This window comes from Paroedura picta, chromosome 7 (genome assembly GCF_049243985.1).
Source record: "Paroedura picta isolate Pp20150507F chromosome 7, Ppicta_v3.0, whole genome shotgun sequence".
Classification (NCBI taxonomy): domain Eukaryota; kingdom Metazoa; phylum Chordata; class Lepidosauria; order Squamata; family Gekkonidae; genus Paroedura; species Paroedura picta.
In genome coordinates, this window is record NC_135375.1 from 122,642,021 (window position 1) to 122,653,374 (window position 11,354).

Sequence of the window (11,354 nt, forward strand, 5' to 3'; positions counted from 1 at the left end):
CCAGATTAGAAGTCCGCACTCCTAACCACTACACCAAACTGGCTCTCCAGTAGTTTGCTTGCAGCCCAGTCTTAGAGGCTTGCAGTGCTGTTTTTGTAACTGCTCTTTAGACTTTTGTATTCTGCTTCAGTAAGGAGATTGAAGCAGATAAATATGGTATATATTTGTAAATAATCTTTCCAGTAAAGATTTCTCTCTTTTAAATCTCAAAGCGCTGTGAGGCTTGATCTGTATCTCATCCACAAAGGAAAGTAACAACTGAATGCTTTCAAAACGCTCTGTTAGTCTGCAGCTCTCTTTCTCTGAAGGGACATGGGACCATGCCTAGCCCAAAAGTCCCAACACCCTACAAACTTTTTGAGCCCACAGGCACCTCATGAGTTCTGACAAAGGGTGGTGGGCACAAACGCAAAACAGCTGCTGCAGGAAGCAGAGTTTATCCCAAAATGGCAGAGCCAACTCTCAAATGTCAGGGAGTGAGGATATATATAATTCAATTACTCTTTGACATTTCAGGCAGAAGCTCGGCTTAACATGATGCCTATTAAATTGCACAGCCAATCAGATGGCAAAAGCTCACCTAGCCCCCTCCCGTTTTGAAAAGCTCTTTGTGAGCACCACGTTGGGGACTCCTGATCTAGATGCCCCCACCCTCCCACGTGTGCCTGGGAATTAAGTTCTAAGCACGCAACCCCAAAATCACAACTGTTTCACAGGGCTAGGGAATGGCATTCTTTGCCTGCATTTCTTCTAGAGCAGGGGTGGGCAAACTGCGGCCCTCCAGATGTCCATGGACTTCAATTCCCAGGATCCCCTGCCATCTGGAGGGCCGCAGTTTGACTACCCCTTTTCTAGAGGAAACTGCTGAAAGCCCCCCCCCCCCCACACACACACACTTCAATACATTCCGTACACCTTTCAGTCTTTGCCCCCACCTGGTGGAATGAGCTCCCCGAAGAGATCAAGGCCCTGCCGGAACTTCCACAATTCCGCAGGGCCTGCAAAAAGGAGCTCTTCCACCAGGCATTTGGTGGGGCCGACTGACCCATAACATCTACAGGTGCCCCCCAGACTGAGGGAACGAACCGACTGAGGAATTGTTAAGTTATTGTTGAAGTGCCGTTCTAATTGCTCCAGTTGATGTGTTGTTGTTATTGTTATACTGTTATTAATTTTGATAGTGTTCTATGTGAGTGTTCAAAAATGTTTTATGTAAACTGCCTAGAGCTGTAGGGAAGGGCGGTATAAAATATAAATAAATAAAATAAAATAAATAATAAATAATAATGCACTTTCAGTGTCCTTTTGCAGCTGGATTTTCTTGCGCGAAAAAGTTAAATATACTTCAAAACTGCCTTGAAAGTACGTTATTCAATGTCTTAATGGATTCTAGTTCAGCAGTTTCACAGTGGAGTCTTCCTTTGGAGCCTTCTTGTTTTTGATTGAGACAGCATGGAATAAGGAGCGTGGGTTCCGCAGGCATTATAGAGATTACCTTCCTCTGCAGCTGAGCCTGGAGTTACCCGGTTTAACAAACGGAGAGGACCAGGGGTGCCAGCCTCCAGGTGGGGCCAAGGGACTCTCCCAGAATTCCAACTCATCTTCAGACTACAGAGATCAGTTCCCCTGAAGAGAATGGATGCTTTTGGAGTCTGGCAGTATAAGTAGCCGAGGTCACTCCCTTCCTCAGCCCCCTTCTCACGCTCCACTTCCTGATGTCCGGGAATGTCCCAGTCAGAGCTGGCAACCCTAGGAGGCTGGTTTCCATTCATTTCCGTGAGGCCTGGCTTCTTCACACACACTTTCCGAGCAGGAAACATTTAGGTGTGGGACTGCACTTTCACCCTGAGCCTAGGGCCCAACTGTGGCTCTCCAGATGCTCGGGAGCAGCACAAGGGGCAGAAATGGTGGGCAATGGGCCAAGGTCCTTGCCAGCACAAAGCTCAATGTCATTTCCGCCCCACGCTGCTTCTTGCACCTGCCTTCCGGGGGTGTCTGGGATCCCTAACTGGCCTCCAGATTACGGAGCAGGAGGAACGGCCTGCCCCCGAGACCGGACCGCACAGCCCTTTCATCTGCGGAGGTCCCTCCCCTTCCCAAGCACTCCTTTCCTGGCCTCCATCCTCAACGTCTCCAGAGTTGGCAAACCAATTTCACATCATCCTTAATGGGGTCTCTGACCCACACTGCCTGGGGCTGGGGCAGAAGCCGTTGGCCCAGCCTCCATATGGACTTTTCCTCCATGGTTCACTCTTGGAATGCCCATGAAAGAAAACAATCCCACACAGAACTGAAGTCCTATGGCATTTTCCACGCCAAATTTTAAACCGTGTGTGTGTGTGTGTTTAAAAAGCAGGGGGAGGGGAAGGCCAATCGGTTTAGCCTTGGGGGCAGGAGCCGATTTCAGCTGGATCCTGCATCAATTTGTGAGTATTAGAACAGAGTAGCCAGCTGTTTTTTGCATGCTTTGAAGACACCCTTTGTGATCAAAATGACTGTTTTTAGCCCGTTACTTTTTTAACAGGATACTTTGGGGAAGATAATTGTTTTGAAGATCACTGAGAAAGGCTGAACCGAAATGAGGAGTTACTGGGGAGCCCTTTTATCTTTTTCTAGCTGTATCAACTGTTTTCACTTATGAGCATATTTTGTCGGGCTGCTATGTTATCTTTTTTTTATATGTTAAGTTGTTGGTTTTTGTGCCCCTTGGTAACTGTGTATTTGATTTTATTTTATTGGATTTGTTACCTGCTGCTCCCAGGCAAACTGACTCGTGGTGCATTACGGAATAAGTCCCACAATAAAACCTCAACGTAAGATGATTAATTTACAGTCATAAAAATGAACCTCGGGTAGCAAAGGAAGTTCCACTCCCCCCCCCCCCCGCTCAACAGACCACAGCCACCCAACATTTTGGGGTCTTGAGGATGGGAATGGCCACTCTTCCCGCTATTTCAGGGAGGGGCCATGACCTTCCCCGCCATATCCTTAACCAAATACGTGGCGGAAGAGCGGAAGAGCTCCATCTTGCAGCCCTGCGGAACTGTGAACAGCTCCATCAGGGCCCACAGATCTTCCGGGAGCTCACTCCACCGGGTTGGGGCAAGGTCTGAAAAGGCCCTGGCCTGGTGGATGCCAGGCGCACCCCCCCCCCCCCCGTGGGCTGGGACGAACAACAGATTTGCGCCCACATAGTGAAAAGCCCTGCTGCTGCAGGCCCTTCAAGAGTTAGCTCCGTTCCTAAGTCTTTCTCTCAGCCTGGCTGACTCTGGCAAAGCAGACCACCCCTGCCACCCCCACCACCCCCTTGCCTTTTTGTGAAAAATAGGTCCACACGTCCCAGCTCGGTTTCCATAAGAACTGGGGGAAGTGGGCAGAAAGACGAAAGGATCCTGACCTCCCAGGGACAAAGAGTCTCGCCCCAAGCGTGCGAAGGCCTGTGGCTGGTGGCTGGCATCCTGCTGCTGCAGCAGCTGCATGGGGCTGGGCTCTGGTCGCTCTTCACGGACGCCTCCGCGGATGTAGATCTGTAGATTGCCAGTCCCGGAGCACATTAGAATGGAAAATGCCCTTAGGCTTAAGGTCACTAAATTTAGGAACGGCTCATCCGCAGAGGAATACGATCCGCCACCCCCCCCCCCAGCTATGTGGAACCTTCCTCCAGGCCTCTGCCCAGCCACACCCCCTCCCTCCATTGTGCCTCGCAGCAGATGCCGTGCCGTGAGCCGCATTCCTGGCCCATGTGTCGGGGAAAGAGGTTTCCTGGAGCGGGGATGGGGAGGCCCTGTTCTCCGGTGCTTCTGGTCCTCCCTGGAGGGGAGGCGTACAAAGGTGGGGTTGGGCGGGTGCTGCTCAGGGCCTTGGGGTTTGGTCCGTGTGCTTCGGCAAGGTCCCCTCTGCTTTTTAGCAGGGTGAGGTCATCCAGGGGTTCAGCTGTCACCAATAGGCGGGTGACACTCACCAGTATCTCACACTGGCAAAACCCAGCCAGTGCCTGGAGGCAATTTGGAGCATGGCTTAATGCCCACGAGACCAAAGTGTTCCTGGTGAGTGGAAAGTTTGACTGGGGTCCTGGCGTTTCAGGTGTCTCCTGCCCTGACCGGGGTTGTATTCCTGGGGGACACCCTGCCAAATGACATGGGCCTCAAACAATTCCGCAGGGCCCGCAAGACAGAGCTGTTCTGCCCAGCCTGCAGTCGAGGTGTCGAGACAGTTTTCTAGTTGCTGGCCTCCCGATCTACATCCCGCCCAGCTGAAACCCACCAGAGTGACCATTTTATGCTTCCTCCCCCTCTGCTCTTTAACAGGCCTGTGAAATGCTAGGCTGTCACCAATAGCCGTAAAAATCAACTCATCTTCAACTGACCTAGTTGTTAAAATTTGACTATTACCGTGTTTCCCTGAAAATATGACACTGTCTTATATTTATTTTTCCTCAAGAAGACACACTGTGGCTTATTTTCAGGGGCTGTCTTATTGCTATTTAGAGAAGTCGATGCCATCAACAAAGGTGTTTGTGTGGGGTGAGAGAGACCCACAGACTGTTGCTGGTCAGTGCTGGGGATCAGCAGCTTGACTGGTCTTTGTGGGGGGTGAGAGAGACTGGGGCAGCCAGCGCCGTGGCATGGAAGGGCGGGGTGCTGATGCTGGCGGTGTGCCAGACGGCATCTGCATGCAGGCGCAGAGCTCTGAGCCCGCATGCGGGTACCGGCTAGTGCGCTGGTGCCAGCTCCGCCCCTCCCCTCGCCTTGGGTGTCCGTGGGCGCCAAAGCAGCCACAATCCTCCCACAACTGTTGCTGGTTGGTGCTGGGGGGAGAGAGACCCACAGTGCAGAGTAAAATGGCAGCCACAGCTTCTATGGTAAATATTGTGCAAATGCTTAGAAATCATGCTACAGCTTATTTTATGGGTATGTCTTAATTTCGGGGAAACACGGCACTATTTAATTTTGCTATTTATTTTTACCTACTTGTAAGCTGCCCTGAGCCTCCGGGGAAGGGCAGGGCGTGAATGCAAACACAAAGAAAATATAACTAAATAGATTCAGTGTTCCGTCGAAGCTGTGAGCCCTTGTGAGCGGCGCTCATAAACACAGGCAGCCCCACTCAGCAAGAATCTGGAGCCGGGTCTCACAGTGGCCACTGGACGATTACAGCGGTTCAGTTCTGCTCAGGAGGTGAGCTGATCCCCTCCGAAGGGGGAAAGTGTTAGAGGGAACATTGGCTACATTCCCCTGAAGGAGCAAGTCCATAAAGAAAAGGGCACGTGTCCCCGAGGGAAGGAACTGGATACTTTTGTTGCTGCTGTGTAAATGGGCGCCGGGGATTCAGAGAACCCTGTGAAGTCTATCGCTACAATGGCATATCGGTTGTTATCCTGCTCCCGAAAAGCCCCTTTCCCTTTAAGCACAGGTTAAAAAACACACACACACACAGGTTGCAACGAATATGCCTTGATTCTTCCTAACATAGAGACCCATCTAGCTGGTGTGTGAGCTGTTGTGCTTGGGGACTTAGGGGAGCTTTAAAGCACTTCTGTGGAGGGACTGTAGCCGGGGAGAAGCCTCGCTGGGTGAACCAAGCCTCGCTGGTTCGTTCCGTTCCCCGCTCGCTCCGAGGAAAAAAAAATGGCGATCGCTTCACCGGAAGTTCGGAGGAGAGAGCCAGGGGGAGGGTCTTTGTTGCAGCTACTACATTGAGAACGCACAGGTCTTTTTCGCAAGTGTTGCAGGTTGTTGGCAGGAGTGAGGATTCACCCTCATTTTCTGAGGGTGAATCCACTTTTCTGGATTCACCAGAAATCGCTACAATGAAGCGATTTTAGTGCTAGTGTTGCAGGACTGTTGCAGATTGTGTGCGATGTCATGCGGAACGGCAAATTAGTAGCGTTTACCATTTGTAAGCCTTCTGCTACTTTGAACTCGTGCGGAATGGCCCCAAGAATTTGGGTGGTAATTCCTCCAAGGAACACTAGGGGTCAGGATGCAGAGCCAAGAAACCACCTCCAAAAATCCCTTGCCTGCCTGCTAGACAATCCATGGATCTCCTGAATAAAATACACACCGGCCATGCAACTCTGCTCAGTATTCCCAGTGGTTATTCTGGATTGTTCTTTGTAAATTATTGAGGAGGTGCCAAGCTGTCAATATAGGGTCATTGAGGTGGGGGGGGGGCGGGCAGGGAGAAGGAAGACGGAGAAAGTCTCTTCACCTTTATGGATTTGTTAGGCTTATTCTGCTTGATTCCCACTGGAGAGTCTTGCTAAATTCCTCTTGTGGGGGAGTTGGAACATCATCAGCTGTGCCCAGCCTTGGTTGGCTTGACATGGATGATGTAACCCACACCTGGGGGCAAACCCACACCTGCACTTTTTGTGGGAACAGGGGCCCGCCTTTTTGACCAGGGTCTGTTTACGTCTGACTAGAAACAAAGCCCATTTATAAAAATGGGCATGTTTGAGGGGGGGAGAAGGCTGTGTGGGCGGGTGCCGCATCAGCGGTGGTGCCAGAGAATGGGCACGGTGGCAGAGCAGAGGCGCAGCAGCAGAGTGGGTGGGCAGTGTCGACGCTGCATGGCTGTGAGGTCGCGGGCAGGCCTGTCTCCGGGTAAGCGGCAGGGCGCAGGCCGTCGGAGGGCCGTGGAGAAGCGTGGGTGGGCGGGTGAAGCAACAGGTGGGGTCAGCGCACAAAGGGCGGGGACGAAAGAGGACGGCAGGCTCATGGAGGCGGCGGCGTTAAGCAGGGTGTGTCCGGTGGTGGGCGGGCAGGCTGTGGCAGAGCAGGGCCTGGAGGCGGCGGCCCTGCTGGGTAGCGAGCAGTTCCCTCCCAGGGCAAGGGCTCTCAGTGGGCAGAGGGAAAGCAGCAGGGCCGCCATGTCTTCGATGCGGCGGCCCAGCTTCTTTCCCGGGGCATGGCAGCGTGGTGCAACCCTCCTCCCCAGCAGCCACCCTCATCCCTGGGCGAAGTCCCTAGGTGGGCGGTGTGAAAAGAGCAGGCAGCCCTGCTCTTCGATGTGGCGGTCCTGCTCTTTTCCCCGCGGAGAGGACTCATTGTTTGGAGGCCACAGTGGCGAGGATGGCTGCCTGGGAGGAAGGGCGACTCAGCAGAGTGCTGTTCTGAGGACAGGCCAAGTAGCCAATGGGGAGCAGCGCAGAATTGGCCACTTGGCCCTGGAGTGCCACTCGGAGGAGCGAATCAGGAGCCGCAAAGTGGCTCCTGATTTGCTCCTCTGCGTTTTTATCACGGAAAGAGCCTGCCCCCGCTCCCCCCCTTTAGCCCTTAGCCTTTTATTTATACCGCTCCGCTGGAGTGGTGTAAAGATGGGGGCTGGAGACTCTGGGGGGTGATGTGGATCAATGTATTGCCTATCGATTCAGTTTCAGCAAGACGCAGCACGAGCTTCGTATTGCCGCCTCAATAAACTGCTTCTGCTAAGCAGTTCATTGGAAAAGCTGATGGGGGTCCGACCGCAGGTGGGAGCTGGGAGAAATCCTGGGAGTTGCGGGACCGGAGCCAGCTGGAATCTCTGGTCGGCTCAGTTTCCGTGACGTCTCCCGCTTGGGGCTGCATCGCTGTCAGCCCAGCGATAAAGACCAGAGTCCAGGAGGCCCTCTGTTATGTGCAAACCGGCCTCTCCTTTGGCATCCCGTCTTTGTTCACCCTCCAAGTGCCCCTGGCCTTATCCAGGGAGGGAGCGAGGGCACCCCTCTCAAGCCTCTCTGGTGGGGATTTGCACGGTGGGCATTGGAGCCGTCCAGCCCCAGGGGTCTCCCCCGCCCCGAAAAAGCAAGCTCCGAGCCACGAGCACTTCCTCCAGGGGCCTTAAGGGGAAGTTCTCTCGTGCTGCTACGGACACCCACAGCCACCCCTCTGGAACTGCACTCAGCCCCCAGACCCCCGCCCCCCCCCCCGCCTGTTTGTTCTCACTTGCCCTTGCTGGGCCCGGAAGGACCTGATTCCCCCTGGAGAGTCAGCAGAACCGGTGGCCTTTGAGAGGAGTCGGACTCCCCAGAAGGGTCTGGAGTTCTCTTGGAATTGCCCTTGCTCTCGGGAGGGCAGACGGTGCATCATCGATTCCAGGGGAAGGAGAAGAGCTCGGTGTTTAGACCCACTTTTCACCACTCAAAAGAGCCCCGAAGCGGCTTCCAGACACCTTTCGTTCCCTCCTACCCCCCCCCCCCCCCGAGCAGCCATTTCCTTCAGGAGAGCTCATCTCTAGAGATCAGTTGTAATTCTGGGAGATCTCCAGGCCCCACCTGTGGGTTGGGAACCCTAGCTTCTCCTTCATAGGGTGAACAGAAATGCAGATTATACGAGGCATATTTTAAGGAGAAGAGCTGCTTTCTTATGCACAGCTTTTTGTGACCTGAAGGAGCCCCAAAGCGGCTTCCCAACCCCTTTTCCCTTCCTCTCCCCACAGCAGACACCTGGGAGGCAGCTGGAGCCGAGAGAGCCCTAAGAGAACAGCTCTGAGAGAACTGTCATTGGTCCAAGGTGACCCAGCTGGCTGCATGTGGAGGAGTGGGGGAATGAAATCCAGTGCCTTCTGCAATATCAAAGGAAGAGAAGAAGAAGAGACAGGGTTTGTACTCACTGCCTGAAGGAGTCTCAAAATGGCTTGCAGAGACCTTTCCCTTCCTTTCCCCACAACAGACGCACCGTGAGGTCGGTGGGGCTGAGAGAGCTTTGAGAGAACTGCTCTGCGAGGACAGCTCTAAGAGAACTGTGACTAGCCTGAGGCTAACCGCACTCCACAGCACCATCTTCAAATCTCTGCAAATCTCCCAGGGCAAAGTTTGCAACCTGGCACCCCCCCCACCCCCCACCACCTCCATGGAGCGGGAAAGACTGCCAGCTCTGAGCCCGAGCGCCCTGCTCACCTCGAGGACCATCTCCGTCATCTGGAAGCGCCGCTGTGAGGCCTTGTCGGAAGCCACCGGCTCGTGGAGGAAGACGCCCAGCATCTCGTACTTCTTCAGGGCCTGCTTGTAGTTCTTCTCGCTCAGGTCGACCACCCGGTCCTTCCCGTCGTAGGTGGGGAACTCCAGGCCTTCCTCTGCCCCGCAGCAGGCGAGCAGCAGGCAGAGGCCGGCCAAGCCCCACAGAGCGCCCTGGGCCAGCGAGGCCATGGCGGGGGGTCTCGGGGGCAAGAAGGAGGAGGGAGTCGCCAGCCCAAGCGGCCCAGGAGCCAGTCTTCGGGTGCCGCCTCTTCTCAGGAGCCCATGCGGAGAGGGAGAGGCGCAGAGGAGCCGGCAGCCCCAGGAACAAACCCTCCGTCCCGGTGGGCAGACAAAGCCCCCAAGACAGACAGGGGAAGCTGGACCGTCCCAGCCCCGGATACCTCACATAGCTGGGCCCGGCTCTTGTGTCACGGAGAACACCATTTTTAGGAAGCAGTTGTTTCGGGATATAAATAGACCGTGCAATGAAGAGAAAGGACAGAGCTGATGACACTGCTCAGGGACTTCGCTGGCACTCGGCATCGTCCGGGAGAGAGAAAGGGGGCAGCGGGGGGGGGGGATGCGGGGAGACTCCTCCAGGCTCTTTTATGGCTCTCCGGCCCCTCCGTGGCCATGGAGGGCACAACTTGCCTTCAAGTTCTCGTGTCGGTGGCATCTCCTGCACAGAGGGGGTTACCAGCCCTGCCGTGGGACTTCAGAGCCAGCGTGGTGTCGTGGTTAAAGGGGGGTGGGCCCCAATCTGGAGAACTGGGTTTAATTCCCCACGTCTCCCCCCCATGCAGCCAGCTGGGTGACCTTGGGCCAGTCACAGTTCTCTCAGAGTCCATCCGCTTACCCCTCAGGGGGTCTTTTGTGGGGAGAGGCAGGGACAGGTGTTTGGAAGCTGCTCTGGGACTCCATGGGGTAGGAAAAAGCGGGATATAAGAAACCTGCTCTTCTTCTTCTTAAAATATACCTCCTACAATCCCCATTTCCATTCACCTATTAAAGAGAAGCTAGGGTTCTCAACCTCCAGGTGGGGACTGGAGACCTCTAGTTCCCCTGAAGAAAATGGATGCTTTGGTGGGTGGTCTTTCTGGCACTGCACCCCACGGAAGCCCCCTCCCTGCTCCCCAAACCTCCCCTTCCCCAGGCTTGACCCCGCCCTGGAATTTTCCTGGTCTGGAGATAGCAGCCCAAAGGAGAAGCCAAATGCCCAGCTGGAACCGTCTGTTCCTTTGTGGAACCTGCTTAAATTCCGATTGACTCTCAAGCAGCTATTTATTCCGAGGACGTGGTTGTTCCCTGGACTTCCATAGTTTAAAAACACACTATCAATATGCTCAGGGAGCTGGATCCAAGAGGGAGTGGAGGAGGTGCATCCCCCCCCCCGGGTGATTGGCTTGGTTCCTCCTAGAGCTGGGAAACGCCTGTAGAATTTGGGGGTGGGGCTGGGAGTGGGCGGGATTCGGGTGAGGAGGGGAGGAGCATCATACTAGGGGCTTCACCCTCCCAAGTGGCTGTTTTCTTAAGGGAAACTGGAGATGAACTATAACCCCAGGAGATCCCCAGGTCCCACCTGGAGGCTGGCATCCTCAAGAACTGGTCCCTAAACTTGCACTGTCACATGCAGTGGCTGGCTTACTGAGGGTTGGGAGGGGGTGCTGCCAAAAAGTACAATCCAAACAGCTTTTATGACCAGAAGTTACAGTTAGGGTCGCCAACCTCCAGGTGTGGCCTGCAGAATTCCTGGGATTGCAGCTGACCTCGAGACGACAGAGGCCCGTCTCCATGGAGAAAACGGCTGCTTGGGAGGCCGGACTCGTCTTTGGCATTGCTAAGGTCCCCTCTCCCCCCTCCCTCCTCCTCTCCCAAATCCCCAGGAATTCCCCAACCAGGTGTTGGCACCCGGTTCTAGCTGGCCGGCTCGGCTCCCGTCTGTAGCCACGGGCAGCCAAAGCATCTCTGGCAAAATGTGAGTCCTTCTTCAAAAGCACTTTTGTCCTTTCTTTCTGGAGCGGGTGAGCGATTACTGGCAGCCCGGGTGTCCTCCTTTGTCCTGCGGCAGAAAGCCCTGAAGTTTTGCCCCCGCGGCAGGGATCTGTTTGCAGCAAGCAGAGAAGGCCAGCAGCTGCCGTGATCAGGGAGGGCGATGATGGGCACCCACCAGAGCCCCCTGTCCATGGGACATCAGGCTGCCTGACTTGCAGGAGGCGTGTGCACCAAGACGGGTGGGTGGGCCGGCCTCTGTTAATCCGCCTGAAATGTGGCCCGGAGCAGACTCAGGCATAGAGTTACCATTCGCCTTCGCACCCAAGACCGCCTGGCAGAGCGTGGCATCTCCCTGGCATGGGCCTCCTGGAGGGGCTTTGAGGGGCACGGTGGCTGCAGAGCTGTGGGAGGAGATCCAGGTATG

The 11,354-nt window shown here is 54.8% G+C and overlaps 1 protein-coding gene across 1 annotated transcript in view; it reads right to left on the reverse strand.

The window, feature by feature from the left end:
* The window catches only part of CASQ2 (calsequestrin 2), a 31,680-nt gene extending 22,295 nt beyond the window's left edge, over positions 1 to 9,385 (reverse strand). The window contains exon 1 of the mRNA XM_077346275.1: positions 8,879 to 9,385. Coding sequence (XP_077202390.1) covers positions 8,879 to 9,127 — 249 coding nt within the window. The 5' untranslated portion in view covers positions 9,128 to 9,385. The remainder of the gene's footprint in view (positions 1 to 8,878) is intronic.
* Between the last annotated feature and the right edge of the window lie 1,969 nt (positions 9,386 to 11,354).